The 15,140-nt window shown below is 26.1% G+C and overlaps 1 protein-coding gene across 1 annotated transcript; it reads right to left on the minus strand.

Annotated features, from left to right (window-relative positions):
* Positions 1-1,766: 1,766 nt before the first annotated feature.
* LOC107167321 (lamin-like) lies at positions 1,767-8,904 on the minus strand. Its single transcript, XM_089222362.1, has 9 exons — positions 8,265-8,904; positions 7,225-7,345; positions 6,445-6,582; positions 5,591-5,776; positions 5,374-5,514; positions 4,920-5,312; positions 4,624-4,857; positions 4,449-4,544; positions 1,767-3,267 (listed from the first exon to the last, which is right to left on the minus strand). The coding sequence occupies exons 1-9, from the start codon at positions 8,666-8,668 to the stop codon at positions 3,229-3,231; spliced, it is 1,752 nt and encodes a 583-aa protein (XP_089078488.1). The 5' UTR covers positions 8,669-8,904; the 3' UTR covers positions 1,767-3,228.
* Between the last annotated feature and the right edge of the window lie 6,236 nt (positions 8,905-15,140).

A 15,140-nucleotide genomic window follows, 5' to 3' on the forward strand; every position in this document is an offset into this window, starting at 1 on the left:
ATAATAATAAAAAAAAAGAGGGTAAGTGGATGTCGCTCTGCTGTACGTAGGTGGTGGGGTGGACCTCGGACTAGGGTAGGTTAGATTTGAATGCAATGATAGGTATCATTGTATACGAAAAACGATTCTGAAAAGAGATGATTTGTCAGTCTAGGATATATTATATTTAAATATTGTCATATTATATTCTATTTTGAAACAAATATTTTATTTTTCAATTAGGACGCATTTTGCATAAGCCATGGTTAATCAATTTTTCCAAAAACATTGCATGTAGTTATCATAATTCATAATACCTTATATTATCATAGATATACATATACCTGGTTAGAGGATAAATCGTTATCATTACGCGATTTCATAAATATTTAAAACTCAAACGCTCCAAACATTTTTCCTATAATGACGCTTCAAATTTCCTCTATAGCTATTTGAAGAAAAAGTTATGGAAAACTTAGTGTTGAAATTTTTAAACTTAGATATAAATACAAACAATTTTATGAATTTTGAACTACAAAATAATTTGCAAATATTCAAGATTTTAACGAATTTTTGTCAATATTTCAACTTTAAATGCTAATAAAAAAAAATTGTGCCTATGCATTTTTATAATTTTTTAATCACCATAAGAATAACTTATGAGGAATTTTGTATTAAATTTGTCAAAAAAATTTTGTATTAAATTTGTCAAAAAAATTTCATCGACACTTCAAAAATAATTTTTCAGAAAAATTGAAAATTTCAGTTGTCTATAAATATCTCAAAAAAAGTCAAAATATTTTGAAACTTAAATGATGTAAAGAAAATGCCAATCTAAATAACTGGTAAAATTTTCAAGTATCTACGGCTTATACTTTTTGAATAATAACAAATATTTAAAATCGCTTGAGGATAAATCGTTATCGTTACCCAATTTCGTAAATATTTAAAATTCAAACACACTTAAAATTTTTCCTATAATGATGCTTCGAGTTTTCATTATAGCTACTTGAAGAAAACTTATGGAAAATCTAGTGTTGTATTTTTAACTCTTAGTTATAAACACAAAATTTTTTATGATTTTTCAACTTCAAAATTACTTGCAAATTTTCGCGTTTTCGACAGATTTCGTAAAAATTTGAACTATAAACGCTTATAAAAAAAAATGTGACTAACGATTTTTAATTTTTTTTAGCTTCAATAAGAACAGCTCAAAAGGAGTCTTGTATTAAATTTTCAAGTTTTATTGTTTCAAAATTTAAGTGGTCTATAAATAATTTTAAAAAAAGTCAAAAAATTTTGAAAATTAAACTATATATAGATAACACTAACATGAACATTTGGTGAAAATTTCAAGTATTTACAGTAATTAGTTTTTAAATAACAACCATATAAAAAAATTCTGGTAATACTAGTTATGATACCATATTAACCATATCATGTTTAGTTATTTGTTTTTGCTATTTTTAGATATGTTCAAACATTTAAACCGTAATTTTACAATCACTTACATTTTTGTTCTTTTAAGGACATTTAAATCTGGGCCCTAGTTAAACACCTCAAACAAAATTCATTTTATATGCGTAAATATCTACAATTTTAAAAATATATAAAGGTTAAGTATATGTATATAATTTACTTCAATTATTTGTATTCCATTAAAAAATTTAGTCTTTAGAACCACTGAAATTAATAATCATAATAAATGTGAATAAACATTTGCATATTATCCAGAACAATGATACATTTGCTTTGAAGTTTTTTTTATAAATAAACAATTCCCAATATTTAATTAATCAAAATAATACAATTTATTAAAATAAATAATCTTACTTTAAAATAAATAAATATATTTAATGTTAGGTGCATATACATTACAACTGTATACAACACAAATTGAACATTTTTTATACCAGTTATTAACAGATATAAATTACATTTAGATACTTTGTTAGTAATTTAACTAATTAAGTGTAAGTACCTAAGATTAAACATTAAATGGCTTGAATGCTTATAAGTAAAAAAAATATATAAATAAATTTAATTAATGTAAAATAATAACTTATAATAAAATAATATATAAAATTGTACTCAACTAAATAAATAATTTATGACTACATTTTCAGTTACTTATTATGTAGTAAAAATAAAATTACAACATAACTGTATGAACTGAGTATAATAAATTATGTCATTAACAAAACACGAAGCGCAAAACGATTATAAAGTCCATAAAAATAACTTATTTGGGTATACATTACATTTAAAACTATAGCAGCCTTTATATGAAATGAATTGATATTTTAAAAATGGTAAAAATTAAAAAAAAAAACATAAAAATATGTTTGATAAATAATTTATATTTACTCTGGAAGACAAAATAAAAATCTAATTTTGATTTTAAATCAATTAGTCGGCATAAAAAAATATTTATATAACCGTGTCACAATAAAAATAAAACTAGCCTTTAAACATTAGTAGGAAATCATTTTGAAACTAATATTAATAAAGTCTGCAGGAAATACTTCAGACTAAATAGCTTACTATTATAGAAAGTTCTATTTAACATGAGTGCTGTTTTTACATATAAAAGTTAAGTATTGGAATTCATGAATCAGTAAACAGAACTAACTTTATATAATATTAATTGCAAAAAAATTCACTAAATATATAAGGGAAGTATTATTTTTAAATAAACTACTAGGACTAATTTTTGTAAATGTTTAAATAACAGTTATTTATTATTATTAATGGTAATATTCAAATCATAAATAATTTAAAAAAATTAAGATCTTTGTACATGATCGTTTTACAACATTATGTAAAGTTAAACACAAATGAGCTTTTGACTTAATATCATAATAATATTATATTTATTAAGTACAATTTAATGTATGTATAAATAGTCACAAAATTATTTATTTTTACTTCATACAATCTAAAATGGGATCAGAAATTCAATTTCATTTTTTTTTTTAATTTAATAAGTAACTTTGTAAAATATGTATTTTAGATGTTGTATAGATCATTTAATAGTGAATAAAGCAAAATACAAAAAAAAAACAATAAAAATAAAAGTAAGTAAAATAATAATAAATATTAGTAAAAAAAATTCGCGCCTTTAAAAAAAAATTAATGACAATTAAAAATCAATAATTAACACGTGATAAACTCTGATTAACTACAAGTGTTCATTTAATATTTATATTTTTGGATCGTTCTTATTACTAAAATATTGAGTAAATACCTTCACATTATAACACATTTGTCGTTAGTTTGAGGATCGCCCTAAAAAAATATTTAACAATTATGATTATAACAAAACAATTCATGATTTATAAACACATTACTTAATTTTTATACTATGAAAGATGAATCAATAAACAATAAAGTATATAAAATACTATTTTTTAAATCCAATACATACACCTTATATATCATTCAAAAACACAAATCCACAATACACACATTTACATTAATTTTTTTACATCATGTTCAACCCTTGTTTATTAATAACACATTCAGAAAATAAGATGTACTATTAACAGTGGCGGTTCATGGGATGCTTAGGTGTGCACAATATTTTCCCCTTCCTATTATCACAACACAACTACTACCCCTCTAATTTATGTTAGTAGAACTAAAATATTATATTAAATTTGTACAAAACAACTTTTAATGAACACTTGTGCATAAGATTTATGATACAACAAAATATATTTATTTTTAATAAAATTAAAATTATGAAAATGAAAACAAAAAGGCCATTAAACCATATAAAAATATAATCTGGGCACTAATTTCAGCAATGCAATAATAATTCCTATCGACGAGTGAGAAAAATAACTACTGTTAATCAAGCATGATGATTGATAGCAATGTACCTTCTCCTTGGTACTCATAAATTATCAATGTCTAGTAGATAAGAATGCATTTTTTGTTTCAATAATATTACCAAATATACTAACTAAATATTTTGATAGAATTATGAAAACAATACATTATAAATTAATGTAAATATTCTTGAATACATTTATTTCAATATTTTAGGTAGGACTCATGCCTGTGTTCCTGATAAACAATTTTTTTTGTAGATAACAGAAAATTTAGGTGTCATAAAAATATACGAAAAATATATTTTTGTTTAATTTTCATTTACGAACTGAATATCTAGGTATGGATAATAATATTTGTTTATTTAACCCAAATTGGCATTTCTAATAAAAAGTTTTTATACCAAGAATAATATTAGAACTAAATTTTCTATATTTATATTATTCATTAAATTATTCATTTCACATAATTATTCACCTACTTCAAAACCAATAAACTATCATTATTATTATTAATATACCAAAGGGACCAAACCGGAACCAGAAATGTAATACATTTATTTTTTAAATATTCACAATTATTTTTTGAACACTTAAATTGTATACATATTAGGTAAAATAGTTTTTACTACTTACTGGTTGATGGAACAATTCTGTTTCATAATCACCATATCCTTCATTGGCTCGTGAATGAGAAACCTGTCCTTTTTTAAGTTCATGAGTTGCTACTTCCTAAAAATAAATATACCACAGAATGTTTGTTTTTATTTATGTTTAATAAAATAAATAATATTTATAGTAATCAAATAACCTGTCCCTCAGGATTCAAAAGTATTGTAGCCATAAGATCACCAACAACCCAAGCTTGAATATTCATAACAATAGATCCAGCACTAGGTTCGTGTATTTGATTACTGGCAGTAGAAGACCATACGGTTAACCAATTACCAGCTCCTAGTTTTACCGAACGATGAAACTTGAATACAGTAGAAACATTTTGTTCAGCAGTAGTGCGCACTAATTCATATCCACTCAATGCAAATTCCTAAATCATTAATTTAAAATTTATTTCTTGATTAACATATAATTTGAGTATTTAATTTTTACCTTTGATCCTTTGTTGTATAACTTAACAAACTGTCCATCAGGGCATACTTCACAAATTTCAATATCTCCAGTTGATGAAGCTGTGATAACATTAGAAAATTCATATTCTGTTTCATCACGTTGAAACAATTTTCTTTTTTTGCCTCTTGGACTGCCAACAACTGACGTATTTGGAGTAATGCTTAACCTTCTTTCTTCACTCTCTAATAATTTTCGATAAGCACTGATTTCCATATCCAGTGCAACTTTTATATCCATTAAGTCTTGATATTCTTGTACTTTTAGCGACATATCATCTTGCATAGCTGTTAATTGTTGATCTAGTGCTTGAATTTCAGACATATATTTAGTTCTTTGAAGGTCTTTGGATCGCTCTAAATCAGTAATTTTCCTCTAAAAGAAAAAAATAATTATTCAGTATTTAATTAGAATATAATATAATAAATGTATATACCAAATAATCATTATTAGAGGACAACAAATCATTGATTTGTTGGGTTAATTCATTAATACGTGCATTGCCCGCATTGATATCTTCTTGTGCTGCTTCCAGAGCTTTTTTCTTGCGTTGTAATTCATTTTCCAAATTTTGAAACTAAACAGGTATTCAATTTTATTTTAAAATATTTATTAATTATAGGTATTATTTTTAATAAAATACTTATTTATACCTTGCTATCAAATAAATCAGAAATTTCCTTTTTGTTTCGTTTAACATCTTCTTCAGCTTGTTGTCGTAGTGTTTGTAGTTCAGATTGTAATTTATCTTCAAACTCTTTAACTAAACGTCCATCAACTTCAGTAATTACTTCAGTACGGCGGCTGGTTCTTGTATCATTAAGTTGTTGTTTATGAACCTATAGAAAACATAAGTTTTTAATGCAAAAAATATAATACACCGGGTGATTCTTTTATCATTGAACACTCATTATTTCAAAAATTACTAATGTTTTTGAAAGTATTTTTTACATAGTTTCAAGTTGTTCAAAAACCGTTTTTATTAAAAAAAAATTATTTTATAATATTTTTCAAGTTTTTAATTTTTTGAATGACAACATAGAGTTTTAATTTCATATTACAAACCAGAATATTTTTCTAGGTATTTTGATTCATAAAAATCGAATTTAGGACAAGTAGTTTACGAGTTATAAGTATTTAAAGTTTAGATTGGTAGAGTGGAGTAGTACGGGGTAACCCTGTAAAATGTTTCTCCACTACTCCACTTGTCTAAACTCTAAATACTTATAACTCATAAACTACTTGTCCTAAATTCGATTTTTATGAATCAAAATACTTAGAAAAATATTCTGCTTTGGAATATGAAATTAAAACTCTATATTGTCATTCAAAAAAGTAAAAAACTTAAAAAATTATAAGGATAAAAAATATTTTTTTTAATAAAAACGTTGGTTTTTTAACAACTTTAAACTATGTAAAATAATATTTTCAACAACATCAATAATTTTTGAAATAATGAGTGTTCAATGATAATAGAATCACCCAATATAATGTGCATTAAATTTACCTCTTCTTTAAATTTGAAATTTTCCATCATGCTTTGCAATTTGTTTTCAATTGTAACTCTTTGTAAAATTTCTTCTTCTAATATTTTTTGATTGTCCTTAACAATTTTCTTCTCTATTGTTAATTCTTTAGTCAATTTCTGTGATAGAATACAGATAAAATAATTAAATTATGACTGGATTGTATTAACTTATAATTAACTTTAAAACCCAAATAAAATTGGAACAGGAAACATGGTGGAAATTATTAGTTGGATTTTCATAACTCAATATTGTTGTTAATTTTTACCAACAATGCTTGTGTACCAGCCAGTAGCTGACTACTTAGAAATGTAGGTACCAAAATTATGTTAGATATTTATCACTCAAGTATGCCTAGACTTAATAATAGTTGTACAAAAACTTGATTCAGAAAATCTATTTAGTGTTTAGAGTACTTTAATCTAATAGATACTAAAATATACTCAATTGAAATAAAATGTTCAAATTTACTATTTTTTAATAAAAATAAATTTTAATCCAATTGTTTTCTATATTTACTAAATACTTGATAAATGAACATATTATTAATAGAATAGGTACTCAGCATATTCAAAAAATTTTAAATATTACAACAGTTTATATAATCAAGCAATTTTTTGCTTGAAAAATTTTAAGTACTTTGGGAATTTTGAGTTAACTATAGAAAAATAATGTTCAACAACACTTTTTATAAAAAAAAACAACTCTTACCAAGCATAACTAATAATATTGAAAATTATCATAAAACAAATAATACTTGCCTTATTAGCGTCTTTTAAATTCTTATTATCAATCAAAGTTTGACCATATTTAGAATTTAATTCATTAAATCGAGCAACATATGGTGTAGTTTCTTTCAATTCTTTTGTAGCATTATCGAGCCTGAAATATAATTAGGTAAATTATAAATAACATTAAATAATAGATAGCTCCTTAAAAAATATTTTATTAGGTAATGATTGTTTTTATAATACCAACTGTTAGTTCATTAAGCAACAGTGGTCAGTTTTAGTTCATACTAGTTGTATTGATACTAAGGCCCGTTACTTTATTTGTAGTGATTAAAGTAGCAAAATACTATAACACACTAAAAATGTATAGTTAGGGTCAATAAAACTACCATTATTTTATTGCTACCTACAGCCTATGTCATTTAGTGATAATTAAAATATTATAATAATTGTAAAGTATATTTATTTATTTATAATAAAATAATGATAAGTCTATTTGAATTTTTCTGGTTTAATCCACAATTAACTCGGTAGACAAATACTATTCAGAAACCAAGTGTCCAATTATAGTAAACTACCAATTTCCAATAAGAAAATATAGAAAAAATGAGTGTAAAATTGGAACATTACATTACTTTTCTGGGAATTAGTTGTAAACACGCTACAAAAAAATAGTAACATCCCAAATACTGATGAACAAGTAAAATATAAATTTTAATTACAACTTGATATTAGCTGGGAATTAATAAAATGTTTATAATTTTATTATTCTATTATCTGACAATAACTTTTTATCTTTATTATGTTATCAACTATAATAAGTTAAACATTACCTATAAGTTATAACATATTCTTAAGTGAAAGTACTAATTTTAAAAATTATGTTTTTTCTATAGATATTCTACTTTATTAGAAGACTATTACAATAATTACAAATATATAACAAATATACCTAAACTCCAGTAGCCAATTATACATTTTTTAGGTTAATATCATAACTTTGTTTAATCTAATATTTAAAGATATATAAAATTAACATCACATTTATCACAATGTATCATGGTACTTACTTAGTTTTGAGCTCTTCTACTTCTAATGTTTTACGCCTAGACTCTAACTCAAGACGACTCTTTAGTTTAGCTTCACGGTCTAAAGCATTTCTCAGATCCTCAAGCTCGGACTCAAATAGTACCTTGACGTTCGACACCTCTCGGGAAGTCACTTCCTCCGAAGAGTGGAGCTCTTGGGTCAATTTAGAGTTTTCAGCTTCCAAGTACTTGACGCGGTCAATGTAAGCGGCCAAACGATTATTCAAATTCTGTAGCTCGTGTTTCTCCTGAATACGACTGAACCTGGTCGGGCTCAATGTTGCCGTCCTCCTGCTCTTCTCGCTGTTAGTCGTGCTGGCTGTGGATTCCTCCGGTTGTGGAGTATTCCTGGCTGCTCCGCCTTTTCTCGATGCCCTCTGCGACATTTCAATGGCCGGTGTTCAATCGCCACCACTATTAAATTAATCGCATAAAACGCGTAGGAAATTAAATGTAAACACCTCAAAAGTGGAGTGCTAAGATAACAAATTTTCAATAATCACAACTTATTATTATAAACGAAACGAAAGGCGGAATCGCAGAATCAGTCTAAAACACCGCGTACAGACACCAAATAAATTTTACCGTCAATCGGCCGCCGGGCAAGCTGCATTACACAGTACACATAATACACAAAAATCTTAACGGGGGTCGGAAACCCACGCCTACAAGCCGCGGGACGCCGACTCGACTTTTACAGTGTGACCAACTTGCTCGTAAAAAGAGTAAGTAGTTGTAAGCATTATATTATTCCATAGTAATATGGTAATTACTAATTATTACTCTATACCAGATACCTATATTAAAAGTGTAAACGGCAGCTCTTACAACAATACAACAGTGTCTAGACATTTATTTAGACGCTTAGATTGTTTAAATGAGCGAAAGAGAGAGAGAAACCAGTGATCACTGGACGATACAGCTAACTGCCAGAAGAGAGAAAGAACTTTGCGTTTTGAACATTCAACTATTATCACATTACAATATAGTTAAGAACGTTATATCGTTTGCTCTCTTATTCTACCCTGTCCCCATGAATAACTGTGAGCAATGCAATACTGCAATAGGCATTAGGTGTGGTAGCTGGTGCTGTTAGACGTTTAGTACTTTAGTAGTTCTCTAATGTTCATCACATTCATCCCTTAGTTTACATTTTTAATTGTTGTATGTCTATGCCATAATGTACCTAGATAATTAATTATTCTATGGATCTATACTACGGGATTGCGTACAAGTGTATTTCGTAGAAAAAAGATTGAGATATTATCGTGACTAACGACCAGTCACAATAATTTACTATCATGGACCCTTAATTGATGCATAAATAAAGAGGAATCTAGGAAAAAAAGCAATTAAAAAAAATCAAACAGAAAAAAAAGCAAATTAAAAAAAAGCGGGTAAGTTGTGGATGTCGCTCTGCTGTACAGTAGGACCAGTAGGTTACAAGTGGGTTAATGTAATGGATGGAATTAAATTTGAATCCAATGATATTATATCATTGTACACGAAAAACGATTCTGAGTGAAGACGGTTTATCTGTATAGAATATATATTATAGATTATTACAAATTTTCAAATCTTAGATTTAAAAAGACAATTTTTTATGAATTTCTATCCAAGATTATTTTAATATTGCCGTAATTTTTACACATTTAGTGAAAATTTGAACTTTAAATGATTATAAAAAAAATTGTACCCATGTATATTTTATACTTTTCAACTGCCATAGTAACAATGTGTTAGAAGTCTTAAATTAAATTTTCAAGCTTTTCTACCCAACAAATAAATTTTTATCGATATTTATAGAAAAAAAAACTAAAAAAGTTGAAAAATTAAAATGTCAGTAAACAGCTCAAAACAAATCAAAATATTTTGAAAATTTTATCAAATTAAAAAAATGCCTATTCAAACATTGAGTGAAAATTTCAAGTATTTGCGGTCATTTTTCTTAGAGTTACACCAAAATAAGAAAATCGCTAAATGAGAAATTAGTGAAAATCCAATGCTGTAAAAATTTAAATTTCAAACGCTCATAAAAATTTAATTTGAATTTCTGTTGGACATTTTTTTTGTGATAAAGATTGACAAACTTGTAAGGAATCTTGTATTAAATTTTCAAATCTTAGATTTAAAATTAAAATTGTTTATGAATTTCTAGCTTAAAATAATTTGCGAATTTTTGGGATTTTTAGTTTTTACGTATATTTTGTCAAAATTTGAACTTTAAATGCTTATAAAAAAAAAATCGTACCAATGTATTTTTTATATTTTTCAACTGCTATTGTAACAATGTATTAGGAACCTTGTATTAAATTTTCAAGCTTTTCTAGATTTTTTTTGAAAATTGCATGGTGGATAGAATATACTTATATAAACATACGGTGAAAATTGTCATTTTTTTTAAAGTTACATCAAAATTCAAAATCGATTTTGTCGAAAACTGTTTATGCGTAAAATTTCCCGTTTTCCCTTAATTTTTAGTTTGTTTATCCCGATTATTTAGAAAAACATTTTTTACTCCTGACCTCCCAAAGTACCAACTTTATTCAGTTTCTGATCGAACGAGGTACTAAGGTCGAAAATCGAAGCATTTTTACTGCCCCAAAATGTGATGACAGTCATATAAAAAAAAATATATAAATATAAAAATACATCATGATAAAATTCATCGTCCGCTCAGCATCTAAAAACAAACGGAAAAAAAAGCATATATAAAATTACATAGTCACGCATATTGTCGGTAAAATTGTATATAATATATAATAACAAAAAAAAAAAAATTATCTAACTAATCGTATAGTATGATATAAAGCAATTAAAAAATTCGGTAGACCTCGGTTGTTATCTCTATACCTCTCATATATTTTTTTTAAATTAATGTGCATTATATTAATATTCACATTTACTTATTGTAATTTGTGGATAACTATTGTGATTCGTTCTTTTACTACTTCTGCTTAGAAAGTAGAACTTGCAGATACAAATAGCAGCTTTGAGAGGATGCAACATTCGCATGTGTTATCTGGGTCTTACCATAGAACAAATATTGAAATATATATAATATACCAAAAACTGTTATCCGCGGGATAGAATCGAGAAGACAATAAACGCACAATTGGTCCCCGCATTAAAATGCCGTATGCGGATAATTGGTCACCATCATATAATAGTATACAGTATACACGGAAAATTGGTCCCCGGCTTAAAAGTAATCTGTTTGTAATAGTTTTGACATTAAAACTTTTTTAAAGATTAACTTTTGAATTACTTATATTCCTTTAGTCTTGTTATAAAATATCGTTGAACACTTTCGAGGCTTTATTCTCGCGATATATCATATATTTATTTTAAATTTTGCATTTTACCATACATTTTATTCATAAAGTATTTACAGTATTGTGAATTTAAGCACTTATCTTTTTAATTTTTTTTTACGTTTTATTCTAAAAAAATTTGTTGTATTTAAGCTGAAGACCAATTACCCGTGTATAACAATTATAACGGGAGCCAATAAATTGTCCGCCTCCGCAAGTTGCGTTTTGGTAATCGGTAAAAAAATAATAATTTTTTTAAATTATCACAAAAAAATTAATTGATATCAAATTATTATTATTAAACCCTCAAATATAATAACATAACAGTATGGAAAGTTAAATGACTCACAAACTACTCATTAATTTAATACATTAAAATTCTTAAAAAAAAATATCCGCTAAATAATTTACGGTGAAAAAGGAGGGTATTCTCATTGAAAAACAAAAGTTTTTATCGCCAGAGAACACTCCTTAAGTGGTACTAAAAATCTCAAGAATATGAAAATACGGTCTTTGAGTAGGCATATTTAATATTCCAATTTAACTTTGGAGTTCCTCCTCGTTTCTTTAGGTCACGGTATCCCTTTGTAATTCCTTATCATAATACCAACTATGATAAGAATGATCAAATTGATCGAAGGATTCGTTTGGCTAATGGACAACCTACTTTATTTAATGTATAATTAAATTATATTTATCATGTTTATTATGTGTTCTGGTCATTATTATTATGTCTTCGAAATGTTGTATTCTTTTAGTTTTATAGACTATTAATTTTAATTACTTTCTGTTGTCATTTATCGTATTCTTAAATTTTATGTAAAATGTAATTGCACCTTTAGGTCTCGTGCTCGTAATATAATATTTAAAGATTCCAAAAATCAGTTTTTGAATAACTTCAATATTAATGAAAAATAGGGAGTGAACATGCTGCTTGGTGAATCACCCTGCAGTATTTTGTTATAGATGCATTTTTCCATTCTATTGATACCCAATAATATTTTAATCTTCATAATCAATTAGGTATTAATATAATTAAAATTAAAATTGCATGTTCCTCTTTTCCGGAATTCCTGCGTTTTTTCGCAAGGACCAATTTTGTTCAAAGCTTGAAATAATTAGAACTTTTTCTTATAAGTGATATCGAAAAAATAAAAATTTTATTATTAATATTAATTTCAAAAATAATGTTCTAGGCTATATTGTACATCAATTTGGAGTTTTAACTTTTATTACAGATTTTGCTGTAATGCATTTATAAGGACCGTTTTACATGGACGTATCGTACGCTCGCGTTTTCAGTTTGCATATACGCATTATACTTCGACGATGAAGCAAATTAGAGTTTATCATAAACAAATTTTATTTATTCTTATCTTAGTTCGTGCTATCAGTGGCATACACATATATTTTCAATGGGAGAGGTTATTTACAACAATTATATGTATAATGTGTATATTATACAGTGTGATTTACCATGCATGCTCGCTCCTTTTTTCTTCAATAACACAGTTACTCAAATACTTATTTTTAGAATTTTTAAATATACTACTGTATATTATACAGTGAATAATTTTTTTGACGAATCAAAATAAAAATTCGTGCGATTATATTAGTAGTTTTTGAATTATTTAACTTTGTGTTTTAACTTAAGACTTATATAAAAATACAAAGTATATAGTAATTATAGTTTATAATAAATGGTGATTGGTGATTTAAATATTTAAGTCATTTATATTAATCTATTAACTATTAAGTATCAATACTAATCTGTAGAAATGGCCCAAGTATAATACATTTTAGATTTAACTTTACATTTATTTTATAAAACCATTTTTAAGTACTAGCAGATATTTTCTAACCTAAAATATTATTTGACGGTGTGTTCCAGCACTAGTTGGCCTCCCTGAGTACCTCCACATTTTATTCAAAGCCATATATTGTGCATAAATTATCAAATTTACTAATGTGCTGTCAAACAGATTGTAAATATATTCTACAAATAAGAAAAAAAAGTACTAGCTATTATCCTTAGTAAAAAAATAATAAAGTAATAGAAACTACTCCTTCGAATTTTGAATTAGATATATCAACATTTACAAAAATAATATCCACTTAATAATTGTTAGCACAAAAAATAATTCAAAAATTTAAAAATAAGATCTTTGAGTAAATTTAAAAATTCCGAAAATCAGAATTTGAATACATTTATTACTAAAAGAAAAAATGGTAGCATGGCGTGTTGAATCGCCCTGTATATACATTTTTTTTTAATTTTTATACAACCATTATGTTATAGTAAAAATTATACCGCTGGTGGGGGGATAAATACCCGAAACTTCATGTTATACTGTTATTTGTGCTATTGAGTATTCGCCATGGTCGATGATTAATTATCATAATTTATTTTAACAATAATCATGGAATTTACTTTATTAGTATATTAGTGTGACTGTGCACCTGCTTGAGTGTTGAGTCACTCGCGTTACTAGTTTACAAGTTTACTACTCATGTTTGTCGGACATTGTTACAACACAAATTTCATTTTTTGGCGATTTTAAAATCATTTATTTCAGCGGTTAGAATTTGTTAGTATATTTAATCAAACATAAATATTAATAAACAATATTTATTTTAACGTTAATATAATAAATAGCCATATAGGTAATATTGTTCATTTTTAAATTACGTGAAAATATGTCTACGTAACTATGTGTACTATATAGGTGGCTATAGGTGTCGAGTAATGTGTGACGTGTGCTATGAATTATGCATGAAGGTCTTCATTGGCGTATTATACATAAGTATTATATTATATATATACGCATGCCAATATGTCAGATACTAATATATGTTTATACATAAATTATAAATATTATATAAGTACTTCAATGTGCTATAGGCCACTAGGGTTTGACCAAGATATTACGGTACGTTTATACATATATATATGCTTTGTTTGAAAGCATAATTCGTTATAACTTATAACTTTATAAGTATGTTCTACGTTAGGTCTAGTCGAAGGTCAATATTGAAAATAAAGGTCATTGGCGACGAAGTCATGAAGATGAAGGCATATGTATCTGGTTCTACTCTCTATAGATATACCTTATACGTTAATAACGTTTACGACTAAAATACTTAACTTTTTCGTGATAAAATATCTAGTATCTAGATGAATATAATATACAAAAATAATCAAAAATATTCGTTATGTACATGGGCTACATAACTTTATAAGGTACAAACTACAATATAGTAAATGCTTATTGTCTGTATCCTATATCAATTATGAATATTATACATAATTATATTATGATATAATATTTGAACAATGAAATGTTAATAATTAATAAAAAACTCATGAGGATATAACAGCAAATAGTAATTAGAACACGAAATACCCACTTACAGTGTCAAAATTAAGTAACTAGATCAGCGGTTCCTAAGTCCTAAATCCTAATCCATGAGGTCATGAGGACTAGACGCACTTGTATAATAGGCTGTGGAACATGGAGTACTGCCGGTAATGCGCCATGGACGC

The sequence above is a fragment of the Diuraphis noxia genome, unplaced genomic scaffold (assembly GCF_037042655.1).
Source record: "Diuraphis noxia isolate RWA-SAM2 unplaced genomic scaffold, SU_Dnox_SAM2 contig0003, whole genome shotgun sequence".
Taxonomy (NCBI): domain Eukaryota; kingdom Metazoa; phylum Arthropoda; class Insecta; order Hemiptera; family Aphididae; genus Diuraphis; species Diuraphis noxia.

Excerpts from the sequence above, each read along its gene's own strand:
- LOC107167321 (XM_089222362.1), bottom strand. The coding sequence starts at position 8,668 with ATGTCGCAGAGGGCATCGAGAAAAGGCGGAGCAGCCAGGAATACTCCA. Across the intron at positions 6,583-7,224 it reads ATTTAAAAGACGCTAATAAG|AAATTGACTAAAGAATTAAC; the intron begins GCAAGTATTATT and ends ATTCTATCACAG. Across the intron at positions 4,545-4,623 it reads TTTTGAATCCTGAGGGACAG|GAAGTAGCAACTCATGAACT; the intron begins GTTATTTGATTA and ends ATTTATTTTTAG.